The sequence below is a fragment of the Xenia sp. Carnegie-2017 genome, unplaced genomic scaffold, assembly GCF_021976095.1.
Source record: "Xenia sp. Carnegie-2017 unplaced genomic scaffold, XeniaSp_v1 HiC_scaffold_6, whole genome shotgun sequence".
NCBI lineage: Eukaryota > Metazoa > Cnidaria > Anthozoa > Malacalcyonacea > Xeniidae > Xenia > Xenia sp. Carnegie-2017.
In genome coordinates this window covers 15,003,680-15,016,316 of record NW_025813526.1, presented here as the reverse complement: position 1 = coordinate 15,016,316, position 12,637 = coordinate 15,003,680, and the positions used below count along the sequence as shown (strand labels likewise).

At 33.3% G+C, this 12,637-nt stretch overlaps 1 protein-coding gene across 1 annotated transcript; it reads left to right on the top strand.

Annotated features, from left to right (window-relative positions):
• Positions 1–4,770: 4,770 nt before the first annotated feature.
• Positions 4,771–12,500, top strand: LOC124457594. Its single transcript, XM_047007817.1, has 5 exons — positions 4,771–5,010; positions 7,654–7,710; positions 7,909–8,032; positions 9,395–9,528; positions 12,163–12,500. Exons 1-5 carry the CDS (start codon positions 4,861–4,863, stop codon positions 12,328–12,330), a joined length of 633 nt encoding a protein of 210 aa, XP_046863773.1. The 5' UTR covers positions 4,771–4,860; the 3' UTR covers positions 12,331–12,500.
• The last annotated feature ends 137 nt before the right edge of the window (positions 12,501–12,637 follow it).

Below are 12,637 nucleotides of genomic sequence, written 5' to 3'. Positions count from 1 at the left end.
CGTAATTATTTTAACATAGATATCTAAAGTCTTTCATTCGCTATCTTAAGTATGAGATATGGTAATTATGAGATATGCAGAGTACAACTTTGTTGATAAAATTTACAATAACAAATGACAATGTAATATATACATTAATATGCAACGTATTGTACATTGCAAAAGCCATTTACATGGCAGGTTTACTTTGAAATCATTTACATTTGCTTAAACTACAGGGTGAAAAAAAAATAAAACACATACCTACCTTGTTTTTACAGCAAAAACCTTGTTTTCGTGATAAGTATAATGCAAATAGTTGATTTTTATGTGTTTAGCAATCATTTTTGTTTCCTTTAGACTGTAATATTTTTAACCAAATCTTTTCCGGCACCGTTTTGCGAGTATGGCTAGCTTAGTTGGTAGAGCAAGAGACTCCTAATCTCAAGATCGTGGGTGATTATCTCACGTCAGATGTTTGGTTTTACTAGTCTAGCAATAATATTTTGGCTTTATTTCTTTTGCTTTCCGATATTTCGTTGTTTAAGTTGATTATTTCGTAAAAAAAAAAATTTAAACATTCTGCTATCCTAGCTCGTCAATATATGTAATTCTTTTTACAAAGGCTTTATTTGGCTAATTGAGAATAGAGAATGGAGTTATTGACGCCACTTCCTTCTACATGCTAGATAAGACTATATCGTTTAAACTAACCCCACTTAACGATCGAGTCATAATTTGATCATTCAATATCAAGTTAATGATCTCGAAAAATTTTTATGTACTAATTTGATGGAAATTTAACTGAAATGTCATTTTCATATGTTCGAGAAGTATTTTGTTACAGCTCTGCTCATTATACACTTGCCAACAATAGCTAGTTCTTTCTGCCTTATGACTTAGTTAAATACTACAAGTCCTCGTTCTTTAAAATTATGAAAATCATGATAACTATTAGAGCTGATATAATTAAGTTGCCATGATTTTGGAATGCATTTGCATGACAAGTTAGAAAAGACAATCAGTGTGCAACAACAACTGTAAATTTATTCGTTTGGCTTCTTAGTTATGTACAAATCTATATCTATATCAAAATATCTATAGGTGAAATTCCGTTTCATAAACACTTAAAATAACAAGAATCCAGAGTTAAATTCTTTAGTATGGCTAAATTTTTGACTCCATAAAAATACCTTTAAAATACCTAGAAAACATTTAACGTGTAAAAAAGGATTTAAAAGAAATTTATTACCGCGTGTGTCAAAACTATTTACATGCATTTAATGCCGCCTATAACACTTGGAGGATGGAGCATTGGTCTTGTAACCCAGAGGTCAAGAGGTTTAATTTCTGTCACATAAGGCTGAGTACCTGGTCTAAATAGAAGAAATATTTTTTGTTGTTCAAAGTAATATCATTACTAAATACATATCTTTTAGTAAAGCTCTCAATTTTCTCGTCATCTTGCAGAAAAAGGTGTTTTTACAGCAATAAGCTTGTTCAAGCAGTAATTATACTGCAAAAAGTTGTTTTTTATCTGCTATGTGTAGGCATGGCTTTAAGTTCCAAAATAACAAAAATACGTCGTCATTAAGCTCTGTCGTTTACTAAAGTTTGTTTTTTCTCCTCGAGTGGAACCAAGTAATTGCGTGTTAACAATAGAGGCACCTGATTACTATGGCATCAACTTTTGTTTGGGCGGTGTATTGCAATGCGCTATCTAGCTTATTAAACATAACTATGGTAGAGCGTGAGACTCTTTATCTCAGGGTCATGGATTCAAATCCCACGTCAGGTGCTTGGCTTATCTAGTCCAACAAAAATATTATTTTGCTTTACTTGTTTTGCCCTTTGATTGTTTGTTGTTCAAGTGTGATTAATTTATAACGAATTATCATTATGTATACTGCAACTTTTAGTTAGATATATAAATTTTCAGCCCAGCTCGCCCATTTGATTCTAGGTAATTGTTTAGAAAAGGCTATTAACTGTCAAACTTTGATTTGAAGATGTGGTCATTCATTTCACTGCTTTCCACATGCGAATGAAAACTAAAACGATTAAGGTAACTCCATATCATCTTAGAGCATTGTCTTTTTGAGTTGCTACATATATTTTGCATTTACACCAAATTGTTCTACCATGAGTTCATAGACCTCTTTTAAGCTACAGTAAATTTTTCCCACAAAACAATTTGCTTTTAATATTAAAGCGACAAAAATGTAAAACCTTAAAATGTAAAATTATTTGTGATAAAATATATTATCGATCAGATTTAAAGATGATTTAGTAATTAACAAATAATTTCATCGTTCATTCTGAAGGTAAAACTGTTCAAATAATTTTTATGTAACAAATTTGATAGAACTTTTAGCTGTATCACCGCTTCCATATGGTCTAGTGTTATAGGATTTATGGTATTCACCACAAGGCGCGGGTTCAGTTTCCGTTATGGAAATTAAGTTAGAACTTTTTGTAAATAATGCTTATCCATTTTTATATTAATTAACGTTAATACTGAGACCAATTGTTATTTTCAGACAAAGTGTATAATATTTACATTGCTCTGTAAATAAAGCTTCAACAGTCAATTCCTGATGATACCGCTTTGTATAGAATGCAGTCGATACATGTTAGATACGTTTGTCGATAACAAGCTTCATAGAAAATGTAGCATACAGCAATCTTTAGATTATAAATATTGCTGAAGAATTGGTACGAATGGCATTTTTCAAGCATTGAAACTCTTTCTAGATCATAACTGCCTCTGAGCTTGGAAAGCGAGCTGTGAATTATTGTGCCTTGGCAACGATGGGGCAAATTCGATTCTTGCAATTGTCAAATGATTACGAAATGTTAAACTGATTTACATAACTTGTTTAATCTAAGAGGGAATTTGAGATTAGTTAAAGATCACTATGTGCATTAAAAATTCAAAAATCATTGTTTGTAGACGTTATCCGCCAAAAATTTCTATGAAGTAAATTGTTTGAACCCTTGAGTATCGTTACATATTTGTAGATGTAGATCGTCCATGTTTGTAGGTTGTCGAAATGTCAGTCAATAACGACAGCAAAAGTCCATCTCAGGACTCGACGAGCCTGGACGATCTACATCTACAAACATGTAATAAATTTTTATGGTAATATCCATCTCTTGTGATAGCATGTATAATTAGGCTTCACTTTTGCTCCATTGATCTGAAAAAGTAGTACCTGATAGAGTTTCTACGTATAAAACCATTATGAAAATTGAAGCCAGACACACCAGATTCTTGGGACCTCTAAATTATAATATGGCGTAGTGTTACCTGAGCGATCGTGATGATGTTTTGTCCATGCTACACTGATTGTTATTCCCAAAACTGCTGCTGTTGATGTACAAATAATTTTGGACAAAGCATCGCCGCAATCGCTCAACTAACTCCACGCCATGTTGTAATTGAGTGGTCCCAAGAATCGGGTGTGTCTGGCTTCAATTTTCATACGTAGAAGCTTTATCCAGATAATAACTTTTCAGATCAATGTTTTGCTCCATATAGAAGCTATATCCAGTCTGTTAGTAGATAAGTAGTTTTTACATTTTACTTACCTACAATATATTTAACAACTTTCTAAATAAAGGGTCTCATATCAGATAATTCAGAGGTGTTCTAAGTTCAAAGATTTAAGACAGCAAAGGAGAACGCTTAAGTTGCGCGATACCATGCATTGTGCTCTAATGATGATCTAATAATTTATTGCAAAGCAGTTATCAGTAATGATATTTTATTGACTAATGATTTTATGTTTTAGTAGAAATAGCTATGTAAAATTGATTTGAAAATAATATTCAGTATATTGCAGACATTTCGACTAAATTTGGATTGTAGAGTAATTTTCCATATTGTTGAAAACGAAATTATTGCCAAAGTACGCATAAAGTGCGAAATCACACGTTTTTAATGTCTAATTTCATATTATATATTTGGTTATACGATAAAAGGAAAAAGTATTTGCATTATTTGAACTCGAATCCCGCGAATATTTATTTTGTATACACTATGCCTAATTTAAAGTGCATATAAATCTTATAAAATTTTAATGTAGTTTGAAACAGCAGTTCTTCAAAACTACAAGTTTAAAAAAACAAATGAATGGAGATCAAAGCTTTCTTCACAATTGCAGTTTATAAGTCCAGATTTTCACTATGTTTGTTCCCCAATGGGGTCTGGTATCCTGTACATGTTGTGACGTCGTGTACGTAACACAGTTTCGTAGGCTCTATTCAAAAAAGTTATTTATCTTGTAAAATAATCAATATTTTCGCCAATATTTCGAGTAATTTCTTTTTTTTTCGAAATGTCCTCATCTGGGTCGGAAACATCATATTCAGATTTATTAGAAAATGCAAAATATGATACAAAGTTAGAGGACAGTGTTTTATTTGCATCTGTCCTTGCAAATTAGTATATCGCCTAGCGAATACATGGGCATCTGACATGATGTTACAATAGTTAAAAAAACAACCTGTCAAATTACTATAAAAATCATGAGAGCTTAAAAAATAATGGCAGCCTTCGAGACAAACTGTAACGATTATTTATACCAACTTCTCCCAGAAAGCCTTTAAAAGATACAGTTTGTCCTTTAGGCTATCGAAAGTAAAGCATTGATGGTCCATCACTAAATAATCATGCCTCATAAATTTAAGCGAGCGTTGTCGCAAGCAAAGTTCCCATGGAAACATGGCACTGAAGCATGAAAATGAATATTGGCCGTTAACTGACCCCAAAATCATTGTTCCGTTCACGTGAGACGTCACATGACTCACACAAAGAGATCAATTTCGCTTTAGCTTTGTATCCATCTGGTTTATCAAAATCATATTTTGCTCGCTAAAATGGCATTTAGACCACTTTGCTCGAAATGGTTTTTTGGAATGGGATGTACAATGTTGATTTTAACCACAATAGCATTGACATGTGAATTTGTACGAATAGAACAGGGGAGCAGTACTTATAGAGTTGGAGCAGTAACGTATTCTTTTTATGTATGTGTGCTTAATTACAATGTTCTTGTTCAATTTAAAAATATTTTTATGCCAAATATTGTTTAAACTTTGAAAACAGACGAAATATGTACATTCTAACAACAAATTTTAACGAAACATGAAGGAAAATGTAAGATTTTGCCATCGTGTCAATATCGTGGCGTTGTTGACACGTACAGTATATTGTACTTGTCTGAGGCCTCGTCCACACTATGCCGAATAAATTCGAAAAACGCAACTTTGGTTGTAAAAACAAAACAAATGTTTTGCGTCCACACTAATACGGTATATTATAGCTAATTCCTCGATTTGGCTTAGAGCATGCTCACTGTAAAGCATGAGGAAAAGCCTGCACTAATTACATTCTCACCAAAGGCCGCCAACTTCTGTTGTTGTTTACAAAGTCTCGTCATACTCGTCATGAACTATAAGTCTATAGTATTTTTCGTGAACAGAGTTGTCCCACCAAGCATTTTTCCGGCCAGGTCGAGTCCAAAAGCGTCGTTTCTTGTAAGGTTGAAATGGTTTTGAACTTTTCCATTGCTTTATTTTAAAGTAAATGCACTTTGGATTAAATGTTTTTTAATATATGTGTTTAGCAGTTCATTGAGCATGTAGGTCGTGGCTGTGTACCAGAAAATTGGCTGGAAATCATTTAAGTTCCGTCGTTATCATCCCGTTACTAATATAAATTTACGGAATCTTATAGTTTTTGATACGCTGAACTCAAATTTTTTTGTTTTCAAACAACAAAACCTACATTCTTGAAGTATTTTGTCATTGAAATTTGCCTTTTGCAGGCCATTTGCTATGTGCATTGTCTTCATTTACTCTTATTTTAATTTTACATGACGTTTTGCCATGCGTGTACATGTTTCACAATTTGACAAACATAGGAACATTTTTGAACAATTCAAAAATTCGTTTACAATGGAAAATCTATGATTTGAAGTGACAACCTATGAAGTACAATATTGCTTCTAGAAATACAAATGTTCCACCAGAGGCGTAACTAGAGGCAGGGGGTGTATATTCATATATTCATTTGTGCCCTACTGATTTCTTTTGAAAGTGAATTGGCTTTCAAAGGAAATTAGTCGAAGCACAACAGAGCACATGATTATTCATACACCGCTCCCTCAATTGACGTTCTAATTACGCCTCTGAGTGTCATTCTCGAAGTGAAAATTTTAAACACTTTTTCTTACGTTTTAAAGTCACCTTTCAATTGCAATGAATACCCAGTTTTTGTGCAAGAGTGTCATTGTTTTGCTGACATATATATAAACCTGTAGCCGATTTTTATTATCAGAAAGGGTGATACATCAAGTTTTGTGATAAAAATAGAAAAAAGTACATTTGAAGGAGATTAGGAAGGGCTCAAAGAAATAATATAAGGATAAGAGTATGCCACACTTTCCCACAGTGTTAACATTTTAAGACGAAAACAGATGTTAGCTAACCCATGCCCTCCTCTACAACCTCCTGCCTACTCTGGCGCCATCCCTGGCTCCTTTGCTTTGCCCCTTTCCCGGTTTCAGTTTGTAACTCATAGTGTAAACAATAAGGAATAAAGTTTAAAGTTCAAACGTGGTAAACTCACGTGCATTAAAACAGTAGATCGTACAATTTCTAACATCATGGTCAAACTTTAGGACATTTAGCGAATTCCGGAATCCCAAAGAGTATGTCTGGAGTATGTCAAAGAGTAAACACTATGTCTAAAAACAACGGCCCTCCCGGGAAGACGGCCTGTAGTATTCGGTAAATTTAGCCTTCTGAATAATCCTCCACTGATTGTAGTATGTAATTTGGTTTAGTCAAATGCTTTTCAAACGCCAAAATTGCAAAAAATACATTTATATATAATAAAGTTTGTCATTTGTCGTACACACCTTTATATGAAATAAGTTGCTTTGAAAACAATAATTTATCATTTGTGATGCAAGACTATGACATTAGCCGTTATGAATTTAAAAACGATAAAACACGCATGCGCCACATGGAAAATTTAGCCGCCGTGTTTTTTATGATTCTTCCTGTTCATTGTGGTCGATTTTTGAGCTCTAGATACGCGTGTCTGTAGAAAAAAACATCTTATGAGTTCTAACTGCATTAACGCTATTCTGCAATCATATAAGCTGCACAGTGAGCATGGTTTTTGTTTGTGTCAATATTCAAAATTGTATTTGCTTATGTATTTACTTGTTTGGGCAACGCAGCGCTGTTCAAAGTTTTAGAATTGTAGATTCAGCACTCATTTGGACGCAGCGCTCAATCCTTTGCGACCCTCTTTTTTGTATGATCTTCTAACTGTGAACGTTAAAATCATTTGTGGGCACCGTATAAAGGAGTAAATAAGGGTGTTATATTAAATAGGTTTAAATAAGAATTCAATCAAATCCTGCATAAAAATTGTCTTGCAAAATAGAGATATTCTATAAAGTATGAAATTTTGACTTTGGTCACCCTGAGCTACAACATTCAAATGACGTTTACAAATACAAATAGTGCTTCTCAAAATTTAGAATACTTTTAAGAAAGAATATGTTTTGCCCACATTGGTTTAACAAAGTACAAATGACCAGCAAACAATGGTAGCACGCAAAAGAGATTTTTAATTTTCATACATTTTGTTATAAGATGATTGCACCCGGTGTACTGTGTGTTATATGTGGATTCAAGAAGGGACGAGCATTGGTAAGTTGTGGTTATGTATGTTATAGTAATGATGTTGTTATTTTTTTGTTAATAACACTTGTTGTAAACTGATTTTCTACTTACTCGTGTGGTATGCTATTTGCTATTGTGTCAGCCTGCAGTTTTGGTCAAGATTTTCCGAATGAAAAATCCTTTGAAAACTTCCAACCAAAACAAAATGTGAAAATTATTTTTTAGTTGGGAGCTACTCTTGCTCTAAATGTCATTGGTGCTGTCACGTCTTTTGTTTGCCTTTATGTATCTGCTAGGAAATGGAAATCTTTAGACAGATGCTCTGATTATTACTATCATTATTATTACGGTAAGAATGAAAATCAGTATAATACCAATTTTAAATTTTACGTTGCACCTTTATACCAATTTAGTAGCTACTAAAGTGATGCAACTCTCGTTACCCTTCCAAAGCCAAAAAAGACGTTGCATATTTTAATGGATCTTAATTTAAATGAGGGATTGGGTTGGTGGTGTTATACTAAGTTTAGTGTTCAATTAAGTGCGAAAACGCTATTTAAGGTTTCTAATAAAAACATAGTATTAGAGTTATCAATAACTTATACACTAGCAGAGATTTAAAATATTTTGCATATTTTTATTTTTGCTGTGTGACTTTTCTACCATCTCTCATCTGCAGCGATGTCAGAGTCACAGCGTTACGAAATCAACCCTAAGGTGTCGATCAAAATTTCGTATTGTCGCTTGCACAAAAAAGCAGCATTTTATTTGGCTTGGCACCCGTTTCATTATGTGCAATAAAATTTCAAATTGCACAACATTCTAACTGCAATGATGAATGCTTATTTATGTGTAAATCCGATGTAAACTTCGGAGAAATGTAATTAAATCATCGAAAACTTTGTAAGTCATAATTTGTTATTGATAATGGATCATGTAGAGTCTAGTTGAAATCTTTATACTGTTATCTATTAGATAAAATTTTATTACTGTTTAATAAGGATTCTGTTGAACTAATGTGGTTTGAATGTAAGAAACTAGAAATTTATCTACGTTTAAGTAAGTTATTTCAGTCTTTCTCGTATTATTTAATTATTTAGTCTTTATCGTAATATTTATCAACACAAGCGCTGTAGTGAGATAATGCAAAAGTTAATATTTCTGACGATATCAAGAGACAAATTCCTTACCTTCAGATCCGCTCCTTAGACAATGCTTGAAAAAACATTTAGTTTAGCTGAAATATGTAATCAATCCATTTATATAATGAATTAAAAACAGCTGCCCATGGCTCAAAATAGCCGCCAAATATGTTCAATCAACGACCCGTCAACTTCATTTTACCTAGGTGAAAGTTGCCTTTTTTACCATTCGCTAAAACCCATCACGTGTTTCTATATGACGTTCTAAGCGTCCCGTATGTTACCATGCATCGCCTTACTAACTTGCTTTTTTGGGAATACATGAAAACGATGACAAGTTAAAATTAGCGGTGGTAAAAAGTTGGCAAGTGAAGAAGCATTTTCAGCTGGTCAATTTTTGTTGACTGGCCGTTATTTTGAGCCCCGTTGGCTTGTCAGATTTATTTTTAGTAAACAAATTACGAGTAATGATTTATGATTTTATTCCACCAACAAATCCCTCCTCGAAAGAATGCCACGAAGGCAAGCAAACTTTCGTTGAAAAAAAACTTTTTATAACTGTTATATAGACGATTGTGATGACACAGATGAGCGTGCTGTTCTTGGTTTGATCACAATTCCCTCAGCTTTGATGGGGATTATAAGTCTTGTTGGATCAATTTATGGATGCATTATCACTTGTCCATGCTGTTTAACAAATGAGGTATCTAAACTACAAGACACCTGCTTTTAAGCTTAACTAAATGATATTGTCATTTAAAATATAAAATATCACACTGAAAAAAACCTTTAAAGTTTGTATAAGTGCGCAGTTTGTGTTTCATTATACACCCAAGTTGTAAAGCTGCATGCATATATTTCTTTTTTATTAGAAAGGTTGATCACAACTCAAATCAATATATTGTAATAACATGGTTGCCTCGGGATCTTTTGTTATCAGAAAACAATAAGCCTCTATTTCACATTTTATTTTCGTCCATTAGAAATTGTTTTTGCGCGCATTTTTACTTTGCCACGTATGAATAATTTTCAATTCTGCTGAATGAAAAAGTTAATAGCATGATGTCTTTGAATCTTTGAAAAAAATACTTTAAAGGCAAGTTTAAAAGGTCTAAAGTTGGTCAAAGTCCTCTTGCTCTACTGTTCTTGCATCGTTGATTCCTTAGAGTCAGACAGGAATAAATGTTTCGCCGGTAATTTACCCTATATTTCAAAATTGCTAAATTTACATTATTACAAGCCTTAGTGCCTCACAACTTATATAGTCTAGTGACAACAGAAATCGTCTTTCCCTTGCGTCAGAAACTCTTATGACACTAAGGAACGAAGTCAAACCGGAATGAAAATCGGAATTAATTTGTTTGCATGTTTACATGGGACCAGCACAAAATCACCAAAAATCCTCAGTCGTGTAATTCCTCCTTCGCAGATTACTTTTACACTTGCTGGCCATTTTGTTTTTGTAATTTGCTTTTGTCCGCATTCGTTGTTACCATTTCAGACCAGTCTGAACTTTAATTACAGCTTTCATTGATCACAAACATGGTCTAACTTTGGAAAACCAGTATTACCATAAATAACTGCAACAATAATTAAAATACAATATGTATTTTCTAAGCAAATTCATGCAATGGTTCACTAAACAAATTCTGAAAAAGAATGCCCAATTAATTAGCTAGATTTTTGTTACATCTTGACCATGACAATCAGCAGATTCACTCCCGCTATGTAAATTCTGAAAGATTACCATTATTTATTTAGAAATCTTTTGTTCTCACGGTCAGTGAATACTAAGATATTTGCATAGCGGAAGTAAAAAGTCAGGCTGGCTACTCTACTGTGAACATTGTCGTAAGAAGATTGATAATTAGGAGGGAGCTCATATTTATGCATTCATGATATGCAGTGTTAAGCTCTTTTAGTTTGAAATCAATTATTTTCTAAAGATTATAGCATGCATAAATGAATATGTGCCCCACAAATTTTCGATACTCCTTCGCCCATGACTGTGAACACTGTACGTTTCAAACACTATCAATGGTTGTCAATATTACAATAAGTGAGCTCAAGATTTAATCAAATTATTGTCAAAAAGAAGAGTCTAACGCATTTATTTATTCATCCTCATCCATGTTATTACAAAGTAAACGCATGTTTTAAGGGATGGTAGTGATTAAATGCCTACTTAAGCCTTGAGAAATTTTGTAAACGTCCTGCGCGCCCTTGGATTTTTATTAAACTTCCATTGGTTTTGCGGGACATTTTTAGTCTGCTCACATAAGACGGGTGACCGGGATTCAACAAGGCGTGAAATATTTTGAGTCTATAAAATAAGTAAAATAGATATGAAATGCGTAGTGTTGGAAGCCTGTCAAGTATGTATAGCTACTGCATGAAGTAGATTTAGGCCTGTTAAAACGTTTTTACGGCGCAGCGCTCTCTTCAATTTCCTTCAAATTTTAATAGATTGTAAAACGCAGTCTCTATTTGACAGTGATCAAATTCTATTTTTAATAAGCATTCGTCATGCAAAAGGCCAATATCGGACATAGGGTTGTCACAGTGAGTAGCAGCGAGCAAAATAAATTAAAGCTGCTTAATTTTAAAATCAGAGTACTTTTAGAAAAACGCTATTGGTTTTAAATTTCTAAGGAGGATCATTTTACCAATGAACTTGTCTCTGACGGGCTTAGAAATTTAAATATATTCTAAAATATGCTGCAGTAATTTATTTTGACTAACCCTATATCCACCACTGCGAAATGCCTTTTTTACAAAAAACTTTGAACATCGGTTGTTTCTCTTGTAAAATATCCCTCATTTCCCAAAAAGTTCACTGCCAGCCGTGCCAGATAACGTTAAAGCAGCAGCGGATCCAGCGTTCGTCAAAATAAAATTATAACTCCTTTATTTTAAATTCAAAGTACTGTGAGAAAAACACTATTTGGTTTTGAACTCCTAAAGAATGTAATTTCATTAATGAATAGACATCTAAGGTGCTTAAAATGTAAGTTTATGCCAAACTGTGCTGTAGTGGTTTATTTTGACTTACCCTAGATCCGACAGAGCGTTAAAGTAATTAGGCCTGTTTCAAACGACCTAATTTGTTTTAAGAGCGTTCGGTTCATGTAAAGTTCGACGTTTCAACTAGGCCTTATCATCACTAAGTGCTTATCCAACTCACGCAATGTTTTCAAGAACTTTGTTGAAGAGTCTATTTTTTTCACGCACCATGTTTTATCAAGTTTATTTTTGTCGACTGTTTACCATTGCACTCGGTAATTTTCTTAAAATGATTGTGATTTTTAGTATTTTAAATTTTCTTGTTGAATTATAGGATGGCGTGAACGTAAACAATGGCCTTTCCCAAGCTTTTCCAGTCGTTAAACTCGAAACAGTTCAACCAAATCCTCAGCTTCATCTCTACAATGAGCCAACGACGTCACACATAGATTTGGGAATGACGCAAATTAAAGAAAGCCTGCCTCAAAACGAGTTCAGTTAAATCACAATGGAAATTTAGATACACCATATGTGAGAGCTAGGCATCAAATTTGCGGATTATTATTATTTTATGAGAATTGAAACAAAATGGACTTGATAAATTCTCATATACATAAGTTAATTACCTAAAATATTGTTAAGTATGAAACATGTTCCATAATTTAACCTGTAGTTTTAAGCTGTGTCATTTTTGTGCCAAGATATTTCAAAATTGCTTTTTGGTAACATATTTCTTACTTTATAATTGGACGTTTTCTCCCAAAGTCCGATGAGCCATTGGCAGTGCAAATACCTATTTCACTAATTAT

Excerpts from the sequence above, each read along its gene's own strand:
- LOC124457594 (XM_047007817.1), top strand. The coding sequence starts at position 4,861 with ATGGCATTTAGACCACTTTGCTCGAAATGGTTTTTTGGAATGGGATGT. Across the intron at positions 7,711-7,908 it reads TCAAGAAGGGACGAGCATTG|TTGGGAGCTACTCTTGCTCT; the intron begins GTAAGTTGTGGT and ends ATTATTTTTTAG. Across the intron at positions 9,529-12,162 it reads CATGCTGTTTAACAAATGAG|GATGGCGTGAACGTAAACAA; the intron begins GTATCTAAACTA and ends GTTGAATTATAG.